At 37.5% G+C, this 24,324-nt stretch overlaps 1 protein-coding gene across 12 annotated transcripts in view; it reads right to left on the minus strand.

Moving 5' to 3' along the window:
- Positions 1–24,324, minus strand: part of CFAP43 (cilia and flagella associated protein 43) — a 116,471-nt gene that overhangs the window by 62,465 nt on the left and 29,682 nt on the right. For 11 of the 12 annotated variants that reach the window (XR_014249242.1, XM_082408220.1, XM_082408226.1 and 8 more), the window contains 6 exons: positions 20,411–20,570; positions 17,026–17,093; positions 15,235–15,366; positions 11,007–11,123; positions 4,470–4,550; positions 1–149 (listed from right to left, as the gene is read on the minus strand). Coding sequence is in view for 11 of the 12 variants with exons in the window: in XM_082408220.1 (XP_082264346.1) it covers positions 1–149; positions 4,470–4,550; positions 11,007–11,123; positions 15,235–15,366; positions 17,026–17,093; positions 20,411–20,570 (707 nt within the window). In the remaining variant the exon portion in view is untranslated. Of the gene's footprint in view, positions 150–4,469; positions 4,551–11,006; positions 11,124–15,234; positions 15,367–17,025; positions 17,094–20,410; positions 20,571–24,324 lie in introns of those variants that run through there. The other variant, XM_082408221.1, reaches the window with a different exon arrangement.

The raw sequence follows: 24,324 nt of genomic DNA on the forward strand, positions 1-24,324 counted from the left end.
AGGAGGTGCTGCACGGGCGATTCAGAGAGATAGGCTGTATGAACTGAGTGAGGGGATTCAACGTCCTGGATGTCGAGGAAGTGGACAAAGCCATCCTCGGTCCCCACGGCTGCAGAGAGGGAGGAGGGAGAGCAAGCCAGAACTGTTGCCTGTTTAAAATAAACGCCATATAGAAACAGACTCACAGATATGGAAAACAAACTTGTGGTCACCAAAGGGAAGAGACAAGGAGGGAGGGACAAATTAGGGGTGTGGGACTAACAGACACAAACTACTATACATAAAACAGATAAGCAACAAGGGTATACTGTAGAGCACAGGGAATTATACCTGCTCTCTTGTAATAACCTATAATGGAGTATAACCTGGAAAAATACTGAATCACTATGCTGTACACCTGAAAATAACACAGTATTGTAAATCAATTACACTTTAATATAAAATAAAATAAAATAAAATAACCCCCCAGATGCTCAACTTCACTGTGCCAGAAAATGAAACCTGTTCTCCCTCACATAAGAATTCTACAGTTTATTTGAAAAGCCCGCAGAACAAGAAGAGTGGCAAGTGTCGTGTGGTATTACAAATTATACACTCAACATTCTTCAGCTAATCGATAGCATAAGATGTCACAGCAATCTGTACATCATACTCTTTTACCCTAAAATTAGAATGATAAAAATATAAGGAAATTGCTTGAACTTTAAACCATGGCTTCATTTTTATCCTTAAATGATTGCGAAATGATTATACCTGATAATAATGAAAAATAAGAAATTTAAAATATATTCCTAGCATCTTTTGGACATCTTTATAGAATGTTAGCGATTTTTAAAAATCAGCATTCATCTGCTGGATAATGGTAGATCCTGAGATGGGGGCATAACTGAGGAAGACTTAAGAAAATAACTATTGAGTTGGCCAAAAAGTTTGTTTGGGTTTTTCCATAAGATGTTACAGAACTTTTTGGCCAACCCAATATATCACTGGACCACGTGGCCTGTCACCAAAGAAATGCATCACAGATTCCTGCTTATGTCGCGATCATTTACAGAAGATGATGTCTAAGAGAATAAATTTTTTGTCATGATACTTAAGGAATCAGATTCATTCCTCTATAGTTGTCACTGACAAAGCCCACTGGGTTTCCCGGGAAAAATAAGATGGAATCTAGGTGGTAAGGTCTAACCTCTTCTTTTGTGCTTCATCTTGTTTCACTTGCTCATCGGGTGCTGTGTGCAGCAGTCTTGCACCCAGCACTTCAGACCAGGAAAGTCACACCTCAACTCCGAGGCCGTGTGGAGAAGTGCTGCCAATGACACCTCAATTCAAGATGGCGGCAGTGGCGGGCAGTGCGCAGAGACACTGCACCCAGAACTTGGATGTGAAGCCAGAGCAGCACAGCTGCACTAGCCCCGCGAAAGCTCCAACCCCCCACCCCGTCCCCGCAATGAGGAGAACCATATAGCGCATCCCCACCCATCCCCTGTCCCAAACACGTGTGCTCTAGAGCGAGAGCTCCCACCCCTCCGTTCTCTGATCAAAGAATAAAACTTTCCTTTGTTTCTGAACCAAACTCAGTCTCAATCTATTGGCACGGGCAACACCAGAGAAGAGGACCCCTACTGGGGCCCAACTTGAAAGGGTTGGTAACGTAATTACATTTTGTAGTTTGTTTTGAATAAAATAATGGAATGTTAGAAATAGAAAAGATCTTAAAGAGATCATTGTTTTGCAGACTAGAAAATGGAGGCAAAGAAAAATGTAGCAATTTGCCCGAGGATCCCATAGCTTGTAACAAAGCTCAGAGGAAAACTCAGGTGTCCTGCCCCATTAGAATGCATGGTTTCCCCATTGAACAGGTTTTCATTTTATTTTTTAAAGTGAATTTTCCAAGCCTTAACCAGTTTGAGACTTTAGTGGTATCTCAGTATGAAACTGGAAACAAAGTGGTGAGGGTTTGTTTTTTTTAGCTAAAAGCCTTTATGGGAGATCTCAGTGTGTGTGTCTGTGTGTCTGTGTTTCCTCAAAATAATCAGTTGAAATTACCCTCCATTCCAGGGCTATTGTGGACTAGGCTAAATATGTACAGCAATACTTGGAGGGGTCTTAGTTACCCTAGCAGGCACCATCAGGGGAAGCTAGTAGTGTTCAGGCATCCTGCCATCATGACGCTGAGCAGGGTTCTCTAAGGACCACTGCCTAAAATGTTCACGGGGAACACAGTCCCCAGCACAGGCAGGGAGATCTGGCCTCAGCACTGCTGGGTCAATCCACTTATCATTTCCCCATGGGGCAGCAGTATCCTCCAGTAAGGAGAAACCACTGACTCTCCCCAGTAAGAGCTGAACTACATGAGTGTACAATGCCTGGTTTGGAGCTCAGTGAAGGGTTGTCTAATTAACTGTGACAGCTGTCTGAATCTCTCCCCTCTGATCAGAGGAAGGGAACATATCTGAAGCAGAAAGAGGGCCTTTTGGTGGTACCTACATCCCTCCTGATTATTATTATTATTAAGGTAAGTCCTGATTATACAGACCCTTGGGTGGGTTGTTAAACATCTGTACGTCTCTCATCTGTAAAAGGAGGTGTGATCAGATGAGCTTTAAGATTTTTCTAGTTCTAGTAATTCTAACAGAAATGAATACATATAAACCTTGTCACATAGATTATGGAGTCTACACATATTCTTTCAGGTAAGAATTTTTATCTTTACTTTTTTAGGATGAGTTTTTTATCTCATTGAATTTTATGCATCTTGTAATCCTCTTGCATCCTTTTGCATATTGTAATCCTCTTATGTGAGGTATGACGCTTCATCTTGTATTATAACTGAGATTTTAATTTATAATAGAGAAGGATTGTAACTTCTCTTCCTACTACGAAGACCCATAACTCATCTAGAACTGTGTAATACAGAAAATGATAATTTAAGAAAAAATAGCATTACCACTGTTTCTTGGTCTTTTTATATTTTTAAAAATATTATTTTATGTAAAATGCACCATGAACATGGTGGAAAGAATGGTATCACCTTATGGTAGGTTAGGGTTAGGTTTAGGTAAGGAATTGTGGTTTGCCACCCAGCATCAATACACCTTCCTTCTGGAAAATTTCTTGAATATCCATTGAGAAACCATTTCTCCCCTATTTCCAGGGTTGAGTGGAACAGATCTGACTCCCATTTCCATGGCTGATTTTAAGCCAGTTAGCATTTCTCATCCCCCTGTCTACAGTGATTAGTTCAGTGTTATTATTAAGACATTAGGAGGTATTTACTAAGCCTTCTGAAAAGGAGAAACTTCTCTTCTTTTCCTCCTCCCACTGTAGGAGGCTTTCTTCCCTGATGATCTGATGTGACGCTGGTACCTGAGGCATTTGGGTACCACTAAATGAAGCCTAAGATGAAACTAAAGACATAGTATACAGACAGAGAGGAAAACAAGATCCTTGGTAATATCATTTGAGTCTCTAGATCAAGCCACAGCTGAGCCCAGACAAACTCTATACTTTATAGTTGATTGAGTCAATAACCCCCACTTTTTAATTTTTGGCTCAAGCTGGTTAGAGTGGTACTTTTCTTTCATTTGTTTGTTTGTTTTAATTTATTTATTTTTGGCTGCACTGGGTCTTTGTTGTTGCACACAGGCTTTCTCTAGTTTCGGCGAGCGGGGCTACTGTTCACTGCAGTGCGCAAGCTTCTCATTGTGGTGGCTTCTCTTGTTGTGGAGCATGGGCTCTAGGCACGCGGGCTTCAGTAGTTGTGGCATGCGGGCTCCAGTAGTTGTGGCACGCAGGCTCAGTAGTTGTGGCTCGCGGGCTCTAGAGCACTGGCTCAGCAGTTGTGGCGCACAGGCTTAGTCGCTCCGCAGCATGTGGGATCTTCCCAGACTAGGGTTTGAACCCATGTTCCCCTGCATTGGCAGGCGGATTCTTATCCACTGTGCCACCAGGGAAGTCCCTTTCTTTCATTTCTAACCAATCCTCTTGAGGTTAGATGGGGCCATTTATCTAGTTACTGCCAAGGAGATGTTTCATTTTTTAGTAAAAGCACTTAATTGCTAATTCAAGAACTTCCAGCACTCTTCCCATACCATGGCACTGAGGAGCTATTAGCTGGTGGAGCCTCTGTCGACTTTGTTCCCTGAAAGGTCGTGTGGAGCAGAGAACCTTTCAATCCACAATGAACTTACAGCCTCAGTGAGATATAAACCATTAGGGTTTCAGGAATAACTGCCACCACAGAAAATCTTGTTCTTTCCCATACACCAGTAGAGTATCTTATGTTCCACTCTCTGGGCTGTGGAATATAATTTATACACAAGAATTACTCTAATATATAAGGTAAAAATGCAATAAGGCCTCTGTAATGAGTATTTCCACAGACTATTGACATGTGAATATGAAAAAGTAGGTTGGAGTAGAATTCAATATATATATTTTAAAATTCATTTATAAGGCACACTTACTGGGATATTCAGATAAATCTTGCTGACACAAGCACCATCCTCTATACCCCAAACACAAACTTCTCCTGACTGTGTGAGAGTCTGTAAAAGAAAGAAAAAGAAAACTCAAATGGAAAACAAGACTTTGCTATGGGAGTATGTTCTAAACTCCTTTCTAGTATGTCACACACTAAAATGATTTAGTATAAAATTTCATTTTATTTATGTGGATTAAAATTACTTTACAATTTCAACGTCAATACTTCTGATTTGACAAAAATTAACTATTACCTTTAATGCAATTTAAGTAACACATAATAACTAATTAGGATTAGAAAAGTGAAATAAAGGTTTTTTTCTCTGTGTAACATAATTGAAATAAGTTACTTGGAAATTCAATGAATTTCCTAGTGAATAAGCCTAGGAATAGAAAATCACCATTGGTGTTTTAAAAAATTAATAGACTTTGCTTTTAAGAGCAGTTTTAGGATTACAGAAATTTTGAGCAGGAAGTAGAGAGTTGCACTTCCCTCCCTGCCCTTCCCAATATCCATACAATTTTCCCTGTTACTAACATCTTGCACTATTGTGGTGCATTTGTTAGAATTGATGAGCCAATATTGATACAGTGTTATGGACTAAAGCCATAGTTTACCTTAGGGTTTACTCTTTGTGTTATACATTCTATGGGTTTTGACAAACGTACGATGACATGTAACCACCATCACAGTATCATACAGAATAGTTTTACTGCCCTAAAAATCCTCTATGCTTCACCTCTTCATCCCTCCCTCCCTTCCCACTGAACCTCTGGCAACCACTGATTTTTTTTAGTGTCTCCACAATTGTGCCTTGTCCAGAATGTCTTACAGAGGGAACCATACAGCTTTCTCAGATTGCCTTCTTTCACATAGCAATATGCATTTAAGGTTTCTCTATGTCTTTTCATGGCTTTATAGCTCATTTCTTTTTAGTACTGAATAATATTCCATTGTATGGATGTACCACAGTTTGTTTATTCATTCTCTTATTGAAGGACATCTTGATTGCTTCCAAGTTTTGGCAATTATGAATAAAGATGCTATAAGCATTCACATGCAGATTTTAGTGTGGGCATAAGATTTCAACTAATGTGGGTAAACACTAAGAAGCCCAATTGCTGAATCATATGGTAAGAGTATGTTTAATTTTGTAGAAACTGCCAACTGTCTTCCAAAGGGGCTGTACCATTTTGCCTCAGTAGTGAATGAGGGTTTCTGTTGCTCCATATCCTCACTAGCACTTTGTACTGTCAGTGTTTTGGATTCTAGACATTCTAATAGGTGTGTAGCATTGTTTTAATTTGCAATTCTCTAATGACGAAAAATGTTGAACATCTTTTCATCTTTCTTATTTGCCACCTGTATACCTTCTGTGTTAAGGTGTTTATTCAGATTTTTTTTGCCCATTTTTCAATGGGGTTGTTTATTTTCTGATTGTTGAGTTTTAATAGTTCTTTGTATATTTTGGATGCCAGTATTTTATCAGATACATGTTTTGCAAAGATTTTTCTTCCAGTCGGTGCTTTGTCTTTTCTTTCTCTTAACAGTGTCTTTTGCAGAGCAGAAGTCTTTAATTTTGATGAAGTCCAGCTTATCAATTTTTTCTTTCATGGATTGCATTTTTGGTGTTGTGTCTAGAAAGTCATTACCAAACCCAAGGTCACTTAGATTTTTCTCCTATGTTATCTCCTAGGAGTTTTACAGTTTTGTATTTTACATTTAGGTCTACAATCCATTTTGAGTTAATTTTTTGTGAAGGGTGTAAGATCTGTGACTAGATTTTTTTTTTTGGCATGTGAATGTCCATTTGCTCCTGCACCATTTGTTGAAAAAAACTATGCTTTCTCAATTAAATTGCTTTCGCATATTTGTGAAAGGTCAGTTGACTATATTTCTAGACACTGTTCCATTGATCTGTTTGTCTAATTCTCTCACGAATATCATACTGTCTTGATTACTGTAGCTTTATAGTAAATATTGAAATTGGGTAGTGTTAGTCCTACCCAATTCTACAATCAGTAAGTTCTAGAATCAATAAGTTCTAGAAGCAGTTTATTGATATCCACAAAATAATTTACTGGAATGTTGATCGGAATTGCATTGAATCTATAAGCCAAGTTAGAAAGAATCAACATCTTAATAATACTGAGTCTTCTTACCCATGTACATGAAACATTTATGCATTTATTTAGATCTTGTTTGATTTGTTTCATCAGAGTTTTATAGTTTTTCTCATATATATCTTGTACATATTTTGTTATATTCCTATTTTACTTTTTCAGTGCTAACGTAAATGGTATTGTGTTTTAAATTTCAAATTCCAATTCTTCACTGTTTGTATAAGAAAGCAATTGACTTTTGTATATTAAACTTGTACCCTGCAACCTTGTTATAATCACTTAGCTCCAGAAGGATTTTTTATTGATTCTCTGGGATTTTCTACATAGACAATCAGGTCATCTAAGAACAAAGTTTTATTTCTTCCCTCGCAATCTTAATACCTTTTATTCCCCACCCCACCCCCCTTTTTTTGTCTTACTGCATTAGCTAGGACTTCCAGTTGATTTCATTAAGGTTTTTTTTTTTTTTTAAAGATGTCCTTTATCAGATTGAAGAAGTTACCCACTCTTTGTTGTTTGCTGAGAGGTTTTGTTTTGTAATGTTATTATTTATTCAATTTATTTAATAGATATAGGCTCAGATTATTTATTTCTCCTTGTATGAGTTTTGGTAGATTGTATCTTTCAAAGAATTGGTCCCTTTCATCTAATTATCAAATTTGTAGGCATAGAGTTGTTCATAATATGGTTGGCCCTCTGTATCTGTGGGTTCTGCATCTGCAGATACAGAGAGCTGACTGTACTATGCCATTTTATATAAAGGACTTGAGCATTCGTGGATTTTGGTATCCACAGGGAGTCCTGTAACCAATCCCCCATGGATACTGAAGGATGACTGTACTCTTTTTATTATCCTCTTAATGTCCCTGGGGTCAGTAGTAATGACCCCTCTTTAATTTTCATTTCTGATGTTAGTAATTTGTAACTCCTCTCTCTCCCTCCTCCCCCCACTGCCTCATTAACTTGGCTAGAAGTTTATCAATTTTATTGATCTTTTTAAAGGACCAGCTTTTGGTTTCTTAGATTTTCTCTACTGATTTCCTATTTTTAGTTTCATTGCATTCTGCTCTCATATTTATTATTTATTTTCTTCTGCTTACTTTGGATTTAATTTTGGTTTTTTTTTTTTTCTATTTCCTAAAGTGGGGGCTTAGATAATTGATCTTAAACATTCTTCTTTTCTAATATATGCATTGAATGCTATAAATTTCCCTCTAAGCCCTGTATTCACTGCAAAATCCCATAAATCTTGATATGTAGTATATTCATTTTCATTTAGTTCAAATTTTTAATTACTCTTAAGACTTCTTTGAGCCATGTGTTATTAGAAGTGTGTTGTTTACTCTCCAATTATTTTGGGGTGGGGGGAGTTTCCAGCTACCTTTCTGTTATTTACTTCTAATTTAATTCCATGTAGCCTGAGAACATATTTCTTTTAAATGGTTAAGGTATGTTTTATGACCAAGAATGTGATCTATTTTGGTGGATAATTCATGTGAGCTTGAGAAGAATGTATATTATGCTATCATTTGATGAGGTAGTCTATAGATGTCAATTAGATCCAGTTGACTGATGGTATTGTTCAATTCACCTATGATTTTGATCTTCTGCCTGCTGGTCTGTCTCTCTGAAAAATTTCTTTTAACATTCCTTGCAAGGCAGTTCTGCTAGTGACAAATTCCCTCAATTTTTATTTGTCTGAGAAAATATTTTTTCCTTCACTTTTGAAGGATAATTTTGCTGGATATAGAATCCTGGGTTGTTTTTTTTTTTTCTTTCAACACTTTAGATATTCACTCTACTTTTGCTTACATGATTTCTGAAGAGCAGACCACTGTGATTCTTATCTTTGTTTCTTCAAGGGTAAGGTTTTTTTTTTCCCTTTGGATTTTTTTCAAAATTTTTACTTTGTTTTAGATTTTCTATAGTTTGAATATAACAAGCTTTGGTGTAGATTTTTTGGTATTTATCCCGCTAGTGTTCTCTGAGCTTCCTGGATCTGTCATTAATTTTGAAAAATTCTCAGCTATTATTACTTGAAACATTTCCTCTGTTCCTTCCTTTCTTTCTTCTCCTTCTAGTATTCCTATTATGTGTATGTTATACCATTTATAATTGTCCCATTTTCTTGGATATTCTGTTCTTTCTTTTTCATTCTTTTTTCTCTTTGCATTTCAGTGTTGGAAGGTTCTACTGACATTTCTTTAAGCTTATTGATTCTTTCCTTTGCAATATTCAGTCTATTGATGAGCCCACCAAAGGCATTCTTCATTTCTGTTACAGTGCTTTTTATTTCTAATATTTCTTTTTTTCTTTCTTAGAGTTTTCATATCTCTGCTCATATTATCCAGTCATTCTTTCATGTTGTCCACTGTTTCCATAAGAATCCCTAGTATATTAATCATAGTTTGTTTTAAATTTCTGGCCTGATAATTACAACATGTCTGTCATATCTGAGTCTAATTCTGATGCTTGCTCTGTCTCTTCTGTTGTTGCCTTTTGGTATGCCTTATAATTTTTGTTCAAAGCTGGACATGATGTACTGGGTAAAAGAATATGAATTAAATAGGCTGTAGTGTGAGGTTTTATGTTTATCTGGCTAGGAGTTAGACTGTGTTTACTGTTTGCTGTAGTTGAATGTGTCAGAAACTAAAATTTCCTCTGGTGTCCTTGTTTTGGTCTGAGATGTGCAGTTTCTCCAGTTGTAATCCCCCTGGGTACTGGCTCCAGTGGTGGTTTCTACTTCTGGGCATCTGCTCCAGTAAGCTGTAATTCTTTGCATCTGCCTGTCTGTCTCTATAATTTTGGGGGGAGTGGTTTTCCCTATGACCTCAATTCTCTGATGGGTCTAAGAGGAATTGTTGATTTTAAATTTATTCAGTTTTTTTCTTTTTTTTTTAAGATATATTAATTAATTTATTTAATTTATTTATTTTTGGCTGCATTGGGTCTTTGTTGCTGTGCACGGGCTTTCTCTAGTTGTAGCGAGTGGGGACTACCCTTCATTGCGGTGCATGGGCTTCTCATTGCAGTGGCTTCTCTTGTTGCGGAGCACGGGCTCTAGGCACACGGGCTTCAGTAGTTGTGGCTCGCAGGCTCTAGAGCGCAGGCTCAATAGCTGTGGTGCATGGGCTTAGTTGCTCCGCGGCATGTGGGGTCTTCCCCGACCGGGGCTTGAACCCGTGTCTCCTGCATTGGCAGGTGGATTCTTAACCACTGAACCACCAGGGAAGCCCAACTCAGCTTTTTTCTTGTTGTGAGGTTCTTTACATGCTGGACTGGAAACCCAAAGTTCATATTCATTTTTACAGATAATTTTTACTCTTTCACAGGATCAAGACTGAAAGCAGCTTAAAGTAACTGCAATGTGATACTATTTAAATTCTGTTTCTTGAATACTAGGGAGTGGGTAACATGATACTGTGGATCAAGTATCTAAATCCTAAACAGGAAAATCTTGTATTAAACTTTTTTATTGAGTTGAAACAACCCTAAAAACAGACATAATTCTTATCAGAGAACATCTGGAAGAAAAATCACTTAATCAGAATCTGAAGATTGGAAGAAACCTTAAGTGTTACCTATTCCATAGTCTATGTGTTTTTATTTGCTAGAACTCCCAAAATCTTAATGGATTTGTTGATGAATCATATGAAAAGTGAAATATGTTTCTTGAGATCAACTAAAAGTAAGCAGTTAAACACCAGAAAAAAAATTTATTTTCTGCATGTGGAGGGAAGGTTTTTGTTTTTTTCCTAAGTAGACTGAATACATGTTTTGTGCATGGCAACTACTTCATTTTCATTTTCAGATTGGGCTGCATTACTCTGAGAGGGTAAACACTAATAGTTTAATAAGTGTTGACAACTCATTAGCAATGAATGTGTTTAACCATCTGGCTTGGAAAGCCTGGATGGTGAATACAAACAGGATGGCTCCTACAGGGAACTCTGCTCAATATCATGTAGCAACCTAAGTGGGAAAAGAATTTGAAAAAGAATAGATACATGTATATGTATAAGTGAATCACTTTACTGTACACCTGAAACTATCACAACATTGTTAACTATACTCCAGTATAAAATAAAAAGTTTAAAAAATAAAAACAAACAAACAGGATGGCTCCTAAGATTTTCATTGCTTTGGTCATGTTCAGAGACTTAATATTATGAAGTCACAATATGACAATGTCATTCTAACTGGGGAGTAGATTTGATGATGGAAGTGGTTGGCATTTCTACAACATCTTCAAGAGTACCCTCGGGGGACTTCCCTGGTGGTCCAGTGGTTAAGACTTTGTGCTCCCAATCCCAATGCAGGGATTTACAACAGGTTGCACATGAACTTCCAAAATCTTACCCTTAAATCCTAATGTGAAACAATTCAATATTCCTTACCATGCAGTATTCATTTCCAGGTGTGATAAAGTCTGTTGCCTGAAATTTCCCATCACAAGCCGCTAGGAGTTTTTCAAAGGTTGGCTCCTCATCAAAAGTGTAAATATAAATAGATCCCTATAAATATACCAAAAAAAAAAAAATAATAATGTAATTGTTGTGTGTTCAGTTCAACAAATAGTTATTAAATGCTTACTATGAACAAGGCACTGTGTTAGAAAAGGTAGTGGGAAAGTAGAGATAAACTCAGTAAGGCCCTGACCTTGAGGAGCTTAAAATATAAATGTTTATTGATTGATTCATTCATTCCTCAATTAAAATAATCAATAAATAGGACTTTCTTCTTTTCTCCATTTCCAAGCATTTTTTAAGATTACAATACATAACAAAGCACTTTTTCCTGACTTTAAAAATAATGTCTATTTATGCAGAAAATTTGGAAAATGTAGAAAACCAGAAAAGTTGTTAAGATGAACTAACTTCTATCACATACTAGACCATGGTGGGCACTAACAAAAACTTTTAAATGTACATTTGTGAAAATTGTAGAGGTGTGTCTGAAGCTGTTACTTATGACTTGTTTATCATTCTCAGGTTCCAAATTCACCTCTCCAAAAAATCTATCCTGTACATTATGCATCCCTGCCAAGTAACTGTAATACGGTATGTTTATTTAACTAGCAGTAAGAAGTCTGCTTTCAACTGATCACAAGTTCTTCAAGTTTACTTCAGTTAAACATGAATATTTTCGTTCCTGTTTATCTAAAAAATACAACTCTGTAAAGTCTAAAATTTGGTAGGTATTTACTGATTTTACCTTTCATTCATTTACCTTTCATTAATTCCTTCAACAAATATTGAGTGGATACACTGTGCCAAACACAGCTCTGGATGCTGGGGCTGCATCAGAGGACAAAACGGACAAAAGTTCCCTGCCCTTATGGAGCTTACATTCTACTGGGGAATTTGGTCAATGAATAAGATTTCTAAATAATATATATTGTAAGTTAAAGAGCAATAATTGTAAGAAGAAAAAAATAAAGCAGGGAAAGAGGATATGACATGGCAAAATAAGAGGGTGAAATTCTAAACTGAGTGGCCAAGAAAGGCTTTACAGAGAAGGTGTGTTTAGAGAAAAGACTTGAAGGAAATGAGGAAGGGATTCATGTGGATTCTGTGGGAAACGCATTCCAGACAGAAGGAACAGCCAGTGCAAACACTCTGAGGGAGGAGCATGCCTGGTGCGTATAAGCAAGCGGCATGATGACCAGCATGACTGAAGCAGGGTGAATAAGAAGAGTCGTGGGAAATAAGGCCAGTGTGGGGAATGGAGTCCACATCATGAAGGGCCTTGTAAAGCATAGTGAAGATTTTGGCTTTTACTCAGAATAACATGGGGAATCACTGGCGGGCTCTGAGTAGTAGAGAGAGATGCTTTGCTCACTTTGGCTGCTATGTTGAGTACACATAGTCTATTCTATCATGTACTGAGAAAAGTATATTAAAATCTCCTATTGAGATCATGATTTTGTTTTTCCTTGTCATTGTGTCATGTTTTGCTTTATATATTTTGAGGCTATTTTATTTGGTACATATATATTTTAAAAGTTTATGTATTCCTAGTGAATTTAACCTTTTACTATTCTAAAATAAGCCCATTTATCCTTAGTAATGATTTTTGCCCATAAGTCTTTTTTGCCTAATATTAACATATCTCCAAAGGCTTTCTTTTGGTTAATGTTTGCATGATATATCTTTTCCCATTTTCTAAATTTACTTTACTTTTTAGTTTTTAATTTACTTTCAATGTTACTGTATTTTTAAAAGTTTACTTTCAATCTTATGCTTTAGATATGTCACTTGAAAACAATGCAGTTAGGTTTGGATTTTTTTTTAATCAAATATGGTAATCTTTGCCTTTTAACTAGACCAACTATTCTGTTTTGCTTTAATTGTAATTACTAGTATATTTGAGATTAAACATTACATTTAATTTATGCTTTCTGTTTTCTCACTTGTTTTGTGTTTCTTTTTCTCTCTTTTCTTACCTTGTTTTGGGTTGTTTTTTTTTAACATTTCACTTCCCCCCTCTATGATGTGGAAATTTCATCAGATGTTTCAGTTCTTTTATGGTTACCTTAGCAGTCAGAACATGCATACTTAACTTATAAATATCAGAAGTTACTTAAAACATTTACTCTCCTCCCAGGCAATAAAATAAACTTGAAATACATTATTCCATTTACTCCTTTCCCTCCAACTTACATTATTGTTGTCTGGAATTTTAATTCAATGTTATTTTTAAACCCAACTTTGAATTATTTGTGTTGTTTTATACAGTCAGTGTTCACGTACATTTCTCTACACATTTACTACTGCTCTTCATTCTTTTTGCATCACAGTCCTTCCACCTGGGGTCATTTTCCTTCTGCCTGAAGTACATTCTTTAGAATTTTCTCTAGTGATGATGTGCTAACAAACTCTCAATTCTGGAGTGTCTAGAAAGTCTTTTTTTACCCCTGTACTGAAAAGTATTTTCCCTGAGTATAGAATTCCGGGTGGTAGTAACCTTATTTCACTAAATCAGGGGTCAGCAAACTTTTTCTATAAAAGGACAGCTAGTAAATATACTAGGCTTTGCAGGCCACGTGGTCTCTCACAACTACTTAATTCTATCATTGTTGTGTGAAAGCAGCCATAGACAATACATAAACAAGTGGGTCTGACTGTGTTCCAGTAAAACTTTATTTACAAAAACAAGCAGCAGGCTGGTTTTGGCCCATGGGTCCAAAGTTTCCTGACCCCTGCACTACATGGAAGATCTCATTCCACTCTTTCTTACTTACATTATTGCCAGAGTAGTCAGCTGTTAGTGTAACTGAAAGTCCTTTGAAATAATCTGTTTTTTTCTCTGACTGCTTTTAAGATTTTCTCTTTGTCTTTGGTTTTCAAAAATTTCACTTTGTTAAGTCTAAGCGTGTATATCTTTCCTGCTTGGGATTCACTGGGCCTCTTGAAGCTGTAAATTCATGCCTTTAATCAGTTCTGGAAAATATCTCTTTAAATATTGCCTCTGTCTCACTCTCTCTCCTCTTTGGGATTCCAATCAAATACATGTTAGATCTTTTCACTGTATCATTCATTTCTCTTACCCTCCCTTCTGTATTTCCCATACTTTTGTCTCTTGGGTTCATTCTGGACAACTTCTTCTGATCTATCTTCCAGTTCATTGATTCTCCAGTCTTCTGTCAGACATATTCATTTAATTTTTTCTTTGTTAGTATATTTTTCTTTTTTAGAACTTCTATTTGTGTCTTTCTCCCTTCTGTTATGTTACTTTTTTTATTGTTTCCTGTTCTCCATAGATATTTTAAATTTGGCATTTATTAAAACATCATTAGCACAGTTTAACTTCTGGTAATTACAGAAAAGTCTTTCCATATTTAAATTTAAATTTCTTTTAGGCAGAAAATCATTGAACTTTACTTGTAATTCATCTAAAATCATTGCCTAACAATATAAACTAATATATCCTGACCTAGGAGTCTTCCCAACAGTATAATTCAGGTGGGCATTTGATTTTATCCTGTATTTATTTCCCTCCCTTCTTCTTTTACAGAACCTGTGTTTTCCTTAGAGAACCACCCATGACCCCAGTCTCAGTTCATGTTTGGGTGGACTGACTCTACCCAGGGTCCAAGGGTAGTCATGTGACTTAGGCCTGGTCAATGAGAGTTTAGAATCCCTCTGGACATAGTACTTGACCCAGGGGTAGAGAGGTGACCCAAGTTAGTACAATGAGTCTAGATTCCAGGACATCTTTTTCCAACTGGTATCTTTCTACCAGGGTCACCAAGAGGATAAAAATACAAAATTGGAGTTGCAGAAGACTCTCTTGACACCACAGGGGCGAGTCTGCATAGAAAAGGAGGAAGCAGAGAGGAAACAGAGCCAAGATATGGCAGAAAAACAAGGCATGCAGCATCATGGGAGCTCCTGGATTTATATCAATTCCTTGCTTGCTTTCAGTTATACACACAAAAACAAACAAACAAACATCCCTCTGTTATTTAGGTCTTTTAAATTGAGTATTTTTTCATTTGCAAGCTAAAGAGTCCTGACTAGTAGTGTATCATTCTGCAACACACTCTGCCCTTCATTCCTGTCATGCAATGATGATAATAATAATATCTGAAATTTCATGTCAAGAAACCACCATCTAGCATACCTTGTCTGTCTGAATCAGCAACATTCTGTAACTGGGAGAAAACATCAAATGTTCCACAGGCCCTTCAACCTCAAGAAAATCCTCTACTTTGTAATTTGTATCTTTAATAAGAAAAGAATACACAAAGCCATCCTAGAGACCAAAAACAATGAGATAAATGAATAAAATTAGTCTTGATCAATGCATAGTATTCAATATACTTTCCTCATCAAACAAGCTAAGAATTATTGATTACCATCTACTATTCATTTTTGGAATCATCATCTATGTTTACATTATCTAGAATGCCCTGGCTTCTTACCTTTATTTAGCCAACTTTTAACCATGTTTCCTGGTCAATTTTCAATTTTATCTCTTTTGTGACATATTTTTCAATTACCTAAAATTTTACTGATCTCTCCTTTCTTTGAACTTCTTTAGCATTTATCTTCTTAACACATTCTTCATTATATAGGAGGTGGGGCAGATGAGGCAGAGTTTATCATGTGGCTGGTATCCAGAAGTCTCCTTACTTCAAAGACCTTAGCCTTAATGTATGTATAATCATCATTACGTGCATTTCCTAAATCTCTAAATGACTCAAAGGTAGAGAGTGTGCTGTTTATTTTCTTTTCTAGTTTTTCACACAGCGCAAGAAACAGGGCAAATATCCAGTAAAAAAGGGTTGGTTAAATGTTGATCAGTTAGTTGTAAACAGCTTTAGGTTAATTTAACTACTCTCAAGAAAAACTTAAGTTATTTTTACAGTAATGAAAAGGCTTTGGGCAAATTTACCCATCATTTCTAGATTAGACCCCATAATAACTAAGAGTAGGCATTTGTGAGATGGCTGGGTTCAGACTTGAGACCTGGGGGGAGAAATGTGCAAGGTGCTTTCTCCAAGCCCATCATCATTCTCCATCCCTCACCAGAGCAGATGTTCCAATCTCTCCTTTAAACTAGGTTAAAAAAACACACCAAGGGTGGCCTTGAGAAGGACAAATGCAGACTAAATGTAGGAGGAAGTAGTCCATTGCAAGGTTGGGGAGAGGAGATTACAAGCTACATGTAGGTTAATGAGCTCCAGATTGTTTCTTGTTGGTGGAGCTACATCTCTCATTCTGACATCATTGCCTAGCTGCCCTTAGGTTCCTGGAGATGTGATCTGTGGCAAAAGAAGACACAAAGCTAACAGTGTTCTGGGACGGCTACCAGTAGACCTGAGATTTTAGTGTAGGTCGGCTCCAAACCTTAGCATTGATTACAACCACATGGAAATGTAACCTGGTCTGACCTCTTTTCATACTTACTGAGGCTATGTGCCCTAATAAATGAGAGCAAGAACTTTGGAGTTTGCCACACCTGGGTTCAAGTCCCAGCTTCACCACTTACTGGCTGGTGAACTCTGTAAGACTCGACTCCTTCGTGTGTGTGTGTGTGTGTGTTTGGGGGGTTGGATTTTTTAATCCTGTTTTTGCTTATTTGCAATAAGATAGACATATGATAGATCATTATACTGTTATCTGTAATTTTGTATATATTTGAAATTCTTCATAATAAAAAGTTTTACAATAAACATCTCCCCAAAACAGAATTTTAATTAATAATCTGACAGAACTTGACATCCCAAATTATGGCTCATCATAGTAAATGGCAGCAAATGGAAATTGTACATTTTCTTTTTTTCTCTATTTGAAATAAGTTTTTAACTATTTTTTAATTGAAGTATAGTTAATTTACAACGTTGTGTTAGCTTCAGATGTTTGTATATTTTCTTTAAAGCAATTAATTTTGAAGAAAAAAATACATTACAATTCCAGAAGCAAGCACGCCTCCCTTCTGATACACCATGGTGACTGGACTGACAAAATTTCTTCCAACTTTGGAAAAGAAAAACAAGGTAAAACAGGTGACACATAATTAAAAGTGCTGTACAGAGTAATTAATCTCACTTGCTTTCCTAGGACTATTCATTTCTTTGTAATTCTTCTTTCCACAAATCAACTTCCTATCAGGATATGTGCTATGCTTCTCAAACAATGAAGAATAAAAGCTGCTTTGCAATGACTACTGATGTAAATCACACAGTTTTTTTTTTTTTTTTAAGGTTCTGTATCATCAGATCTATGGAAGTAACATTGTGGAATTATATAGTTAATATATTTTCTTTTTTAGGAAAGCAATTATCAGAGATTTTAAGGGGTCAGAAAGAAAAAAGACAAAAACTATATTATTATTAAGCTGCATACTTAAGATTTGTACATTTTATGGTACATAAATTTATACCTCAGTAAATAAAACACAGTGGACTTAAAAGAGTAAAAAGAAAAAGTGATCTATAAGAACTTTGTTATTAATAAAATATTGTCCTGGGGAAAGTAACAAAAAGCATATTACCTTTTATGTAGATAAACTGCAAGAACTACAAGATCAAAGGCTCAGAGACATGTATCAGACTTTTACTTACTGAACACTACTTGCTTGGCATTTTGCCAGATGCTAAGACACATACTGTTGTTTCTTCCAAAGACTATTCACCCCAGCAGTCTCTTCTTTCCAATCCAACTGCCACTAGAGTCCAGGTTGCTATGACTCCTGGCCTAGTCTAGGTGCCTGCTACTTATAGCCACCCGCTTCTAGGATTGTGCTTCCCTGAACTATGGATAATTAATCTCCCCAAGCACAACTCCAACTGGGGTACATACCCATTCAGGAGTTGATGTCAGTCCACTGTCAGCTGAATTAAGTATAAATGCCTTAGTCAGACATTCAAGGTCAGATATGGTATCAGATAGATGTCCCTTTGTTCCCCACTATTCCTGCATAACACTCGATGCTCCAGACAAACTGGACCACTTCTTTTTCTCAGCCTTCCCCATGTTTTCCTGTTTATGCAGATACCATTGCCCCAAATTCCACCTACCCTCATCTCTGTCTGTGAACCCATCCTTTAAGGGCTATTTTAAATGCCGCCTACAAAATGACTTAACTTGGCAGTTTTCCCTCATCTGAATTCCCAGAGCACTTTATGAAGTTCTCCTCACATCTTAATTTTCCTGGCTGCAATTGTTTGTCAACTTGTCTTATTCTCTTTAATAAAATATAAATCAGCACCTTGAAGGTGCTGATTATGAGATTATGTATTTGCCACCGATGTCAACTCGGAGGCACCTTGCTTAGTGTCCTCCACATTGTAGAAGCTAGGTAAATATTTATTTGAAAGTATTTATAATATATCATGAAAATAATAAGAAATAGTGTACAGGAAGGAAATAGTGAACAATATAAGACTACATACAGGGACTTCCTTGGTGGTCTACTGGTTAAGACTCTGCGCTTCCACTGCAGGGGGCGCAGGTTCGATCCCTGGTCAGGGAACTAAGATCCAGCATGCCGCGAGGTGTGGCCAAAAAAAAAAGACTACATACAACTAAGTCCTAAATTGTGTAAAACATTATAAGTGTGATACGGATTTGGAAATGCGAAACATTGTTCGATAATTCACTTTACAAACACACAGAAGTGCCAATTCACTCCCTAGCAATCTCTGGAAGTAAACTATAGAGCCAAAGTTTGAGTAAGTCACAGTTCCTAACTTCAAAGAGTTGGTGACTAGTGGCAAAGACAGACAGGCACATGGGGCGTTGTAGTGTAACAACACAGGATGAGGCTCTAACAGAGAAGTGAGTCTGATGGAACCCCAGATGGGGCACCTGATTTTGCCTGTAGGTTGGGGTGAGGACAGAGGAAGGCTCCAGAATGGATAATTTCGCCAGGTAGACAAGGAAGAGAAGGGCGTCCTAGACAAAGGTAACTACCAATGCCAGCAGGCAGAATTTAGAGAGAGCACAGGAATGATGAGAACTTCTAAAAGGATCAAGCGGGAGAGCTGAAACTGGAAAGATAGGCCAGAAAAGAGGCTTAGTTTTTAGAGAGCTGAGAGATGGCATTGTGGACATGAGATCAGAGGGTGGACTGGGCCTGGAGAGTACAGGTCACAGTAAAGGGAAGAGAGATGGGGGCTGGGGTAGGAAAGTTGAACCTAATGGCTTCACTTTCTCCGTGGAGTGAGTCAGGGAACAGGAGAGGGAGCAGATAAGGGACATGCAGCTGGGGAAAACTTGCTGTAGGATGTGGTGTTTGAGCTGGGAACTGGAGGATTCAGAGAGTAAGGTGGCAAGGGAATGAGCTGGGTGGTATGTCTGTAAAATGATGGGAAGAAATGACTGGCTAGATCAGGAAACTCATGCTGGGGAGTAGCAGGAAATAATATTAATGGCGTGGGTAAGATTAGATTAGAGAGGGCTTGAAATCAAGGCAAAGTAGTCCTTGAGTTATATGTTTAAAATGGTCTTCAAGAAACGCGGTTTGGCAGGGATGAGATGCCTGATTTGGGTCACTTGCGGATTAAGGTCAATGAAGTCAGCCCTAAGGTTGCTGCAGAAATCAAGGTGTGAAAGAATAAGAGGAAATGGAGTGGAGAGTGCCTTGGTTAGGTTGGAGAACTTGCCCTGGTGAGAATCCCTTCTCAAAGTGTCTACACGTAGCCCCTCACAAGGTGACATTGGCTTCTCTGACTCAGGCCCAACTCTGGCCACAGCTGATGGGACCAGGAATGGACACCAGATCCAAGGAGAATAGGTCAGATTCTCTCAGAAGTTCTAACCAAGCAACAAAAAGTAATTTTCAAGACGGCAGTTGGTCTTAAAAGAAGGTCTTGTGGAGAAAGGGTCATTGTGGAAGGCATATTAGCTGATTAAACACACAGGCATATGTATGGGAAAGGATATAGCATAGTAGTTAAGAACTTGGACTCCGAAGTCATTGTCTGGGTTCAGGTGTCAGCTCCATAATTTACTAGTTATGTGAATTTGGGCATGTTTCTTAACCTCTTAATGCCTCCATTTCCTCATCTATATTATGAAGATAAAAATGTATTTCCTTACAAATTTGTTTTAAGGATTATGTGAAATATACATATAGAGTGATAGCAGAAAGCCTAGAGCATAGAGCACTCAATAAACATGTTAGCTACAAGAAACATACAGAGGGCTCGGTAATAAACTAGAGGATAAAGAAGGAGGAATCAAAGATGTCTCTAGAAAGAGAAAAATAGGGAACACAACATCCACTGTCAAGTACAAAACCATCACCAATGGCTACACTTCTGGGAAGATAAAGCAAAGCAGTTTCTTACCCCTTGGTGGTCCGTCTTCTATCTTATTAAGCACAGTTACCTTCAAGTTTTCTCCACTAATCATTAAAAGATGACCCTCTTCACAGCCAACATATAGGTCACTTGTTGGAGTCCAGCAGTGCATAGTCGGGTGAAGCAAAGCATATAGATCATCTTTAGGCTTCAAGGAAAGATTTAAAACCTTGTGTTAAGACAACAGTCATAGCTTAAGAGCCAGAGAAATACTCAGCAAAAACAATTTCCAAGACAAAACAGATGAATATGCCGTGGCTTCTCTGGTTATGGAGCACGGGCTCTACGCGCGCTGGCTCAGTAGTTGTGGCGCCCGGGCTTAGTTGCTCTGCGGCATGTGGGATCTTCCCGGGCCAGGGCTTGAACCCGTGTCCCCTGCATTGGCAGGAGGATTCTTAACCACTGCACCACCAGGGAAGTCCCACAAAATTCTTGAGTAATAACGTCTACACTGTTTCTTGGTGGACTTTTTGATATCTTGGATCTAAGAGTCATTGTCTAAAGTCATTGTTTAGCTAAAATCACACCATTTGAGGAAGATTTTGGTCAACCTTTCCCCTCCTGGTTCTGCAGGGGGACATGAATGTGATTTTCCTTGAGTGGCTATGCAGAGGTTGGCCTCGATCCTCTGCTTGGTTAACTCTCACGGGGAATAAGAGGACACTTTGTCTGCCTCTGGTAGCCTCTCTAGTTCATGAAACATCCTACTTGACTTTGATTCCATGGAAAACTCAGAGAGAAATGCACAAAATCTTTGGGACGTACCTAGAAGAAATGTTGGTTTTGGGAACTAAAAATAATATGGACCAAGGGTCTAAGGCAAATTTTTCCTGTAAAGGACCAGGTAGAGAATAGGCTTTGCAGACCACATAGGTCTCTGTCACATATCCCTTTTTTTTTTAAATCACTTAAAAATGTAAAAAACAGTCTTAGCTTGAAGCCATGTAAAAGCAGGTGACAGTTTGCTGATCTGTTCCTTAGATGATAGTATCTCAGTGTTATGCCCCCTGCAGCCTTAAACACTGTGTCCAGCAGGGGAGAGGTCACTCCTCCTTTCTGTCCACACAGAGCAGGCCTCCTTGTAAGTCCTGGACCATCTGCTTTCCTTTCCAGAGGTCAAAATAGCCATGGCAGCTATTCTGGGCATGTGCCCTCCACAGCACTGATTAAGATCCTGAATTCAGGGTACCATAACATGGCATATCATAACATACCATACCATAACATAACATAAAACATGGCTTTCTTTCCTTTCTATTTAAACAAGTCAAACATACTACCTTACTTTTATTTATTTATTTACAGATGTATTTGCTTGTAATATAACATTTAGTACTATATTAGTTTTTTTTTAATGCTATACTATTATTTAGAATTGCATTAGCTACAACATAACGTCTTTGCTTTCTTTAGGCATCCTTACAGCCATAGGAACAGAAAACATTTTTTAATAATATTTTTATTTGTTTCTAATTATAAAAGTGGTACATCCTTATTTGGGACAGAAAACATTTTTAATAAGCTAATGGCCAAATTAACAGAATTCTTAAATTCCTTGAGAGCTCCATATGTATTTCATTCCTTTATTCATTCATCTAACAAATACTTATGCTACATAACAGGCACTGTTCTAATTACAGGGATGTAGCAGTGAACAAAATACACACACACACACACACACACACACACACACACACACACACACCTGCCCTCATGGGGCTTACATCCTGGTGAGGGAAAACAGAGTAAAAATAAGTTAAGAAGTTAAATATATGGAATGTTATGTGTTGAAAGTGCTGTGGGAGAAAAATAAAGCAGGGGAAGGTGGAATAGGTTTCATAGTTGGGGAATAACTGTAAACCTATATAAACAGCCATTTTTTCATTCAAAACTCTTCGATAATGCAAGCCACCGTTGTAATAAATACTCAGTTATTTGAATAATATATACTGCTCTTTAATTTAGGAAAGGTTTACAGATTCAAGGTAAAGCAGGTGTAGCACTGCCAAAGTAACTACTCTGCTGGATTCCCAACTGATATAAATTTGTTGCATAATTGATATTTCCACAAACATTTATTGGGTGTTGATTATATAGCAGGTATTGTGCCAACTGCTAAGAGAACCCTCTTCTCAATAGGATAATCACCTATCGAGGGAAGAAGTAGTATCAACAAACATCAGAATCAGAAAACATAGTAGGCTATAGTAGAAGAGTGTTTAAATATTAAAGAGAATCTATGAGAAAGCAATTTGTTCTTCTTGGTGGAGTGAAGGAAGTGGACAGAGAGAGAACTATCATTTGGGATGAACCTGGAAATATGACTAAGGCAGATATCATACATAGGAGCACTCCACAGGATAATTTTTTTAAAGGATACATTGTCTTTAATTGTATGATTGGCCTATTTCATGCCCTCATAGCCTTGGATTGTTAGAAAATAAATACTTGAGTAACAATTTCGCCACCCAGTGGGCAGGAAAAAAAAGGGGACAAAACCACTCAAAAGGATTAAACTGTTGCTGATTAATGACATTTTTGTGGTGTCTAAACTGAGATTTGACTCAGAGGGAAAAGAGTTACTCACTGACTACCATTATTTTTTTTTTTTTTTTTTTTTATCTATTTTATTTTATTTTTGGCTGTGTTGGGTCTTTGGTTCATGCGAGGGCTTTCTCTAGTTGAGGCAAGTGGGGGCCACTCTTCATCGCGGTGCGGGGACCGCTCTTCATCGCGGTGCGCGGGCCTTTCACTATCGCGGCCCCTCCCGTCGCGGGGCACAGGCTCCAGACGCGCAGGCTCAGTAGTTGTGGCTCACGGGCCCAGCTGCTCCGTGGCATGTGGGATCTTCCCAGACCAGGGCTCGAACCCGTGTCCCCTGCATTAGCAGGCAGATTCTCAACCACTGTGCCACTAGGGAAGCCCTGACTACCATTATTTAATCATCATTATTTAAAAGTTGCCTGGGTTGTCTTGATGACCTTAGACTATAAATCACAAAAAGACAGACTCTTACCTCGTATGGCAATGGGCTCAAAAATCTTTAAAAAACCACATATATCTGGTTCTCACAATACCAGTGAATCTGTATGTATGCCATAGAAGGTGAGGATTAAAACTTGGAATTTTCTTGCCTTGGTATACTAAACTAGTATTGTGTGTGGCTTTTCTTACTTTAAGATAAACCTGGGCTTGTCTTCCTATTACTTTTCTTTCATCAGTAAATATGTTCTGTGCCATTTAAAAATGAATGTAATATTATGTGGTGCAAGCAGATGTGCAATAATTTTCAATCCTGGAAACTGAGAATTTTAAAAGAAAAGGTGCCTATAGTGTTTAAAAGTATTTGTTGGTAACACCACCTCCTTGTTCAGTCCTCTGGAATCAAACATTTTGATCACTTGAGGATCAAATATAAAAAACTCAAGCCCAACTTAATATTGCTTTAGAAATTGTAAGCATCTGAATGTATGTCAGAATACTTGAGTTTTAAAAGGAATTTCTATTTAGCAACTTCTGCTTTAAAAAAAAAAAAAAAGTAGATGGAAAAAGAAAACTGGACCCTTGAGATTAAATTCACTATCTTGGATCCAGTTTCTGCCCAGATAACATCTGCCTTTGATTTTCCCCATGCTACTACTGGATACCATTTCTAATGCCCCAAATAAGTTGTGTAACGTGATGCGGGCCTATTTAAAGTCCTATCATGTGCCTTTTTAGTGTTAGCTATAAGAGAAATAAGGGGAGTACTTAATATTTGTAATTTTATAAAAATCCACATTTGTCAATTTTTAAGACCCTTAAATAGGTCAAGTCATTACTGGTTTCTTTGCCATTGGTACTGGATCACAAGAAATTTCATTCAAAGGAAGAAATAGAATCAAGACATTTGAGATCTAAGT

This window comes from Balaenoptera borealis, assembly GCF_965194805.1.
Source record: "Balaenoptera borealis genome assembly, chromosome: 10".
Taxonomy (NCBI): Eukaryota; Metazoa; Chordata; class Mammalia; order Artiodactyla; family Balaenopteridae; genus Balaenoptera; species Balaenoptera borealis.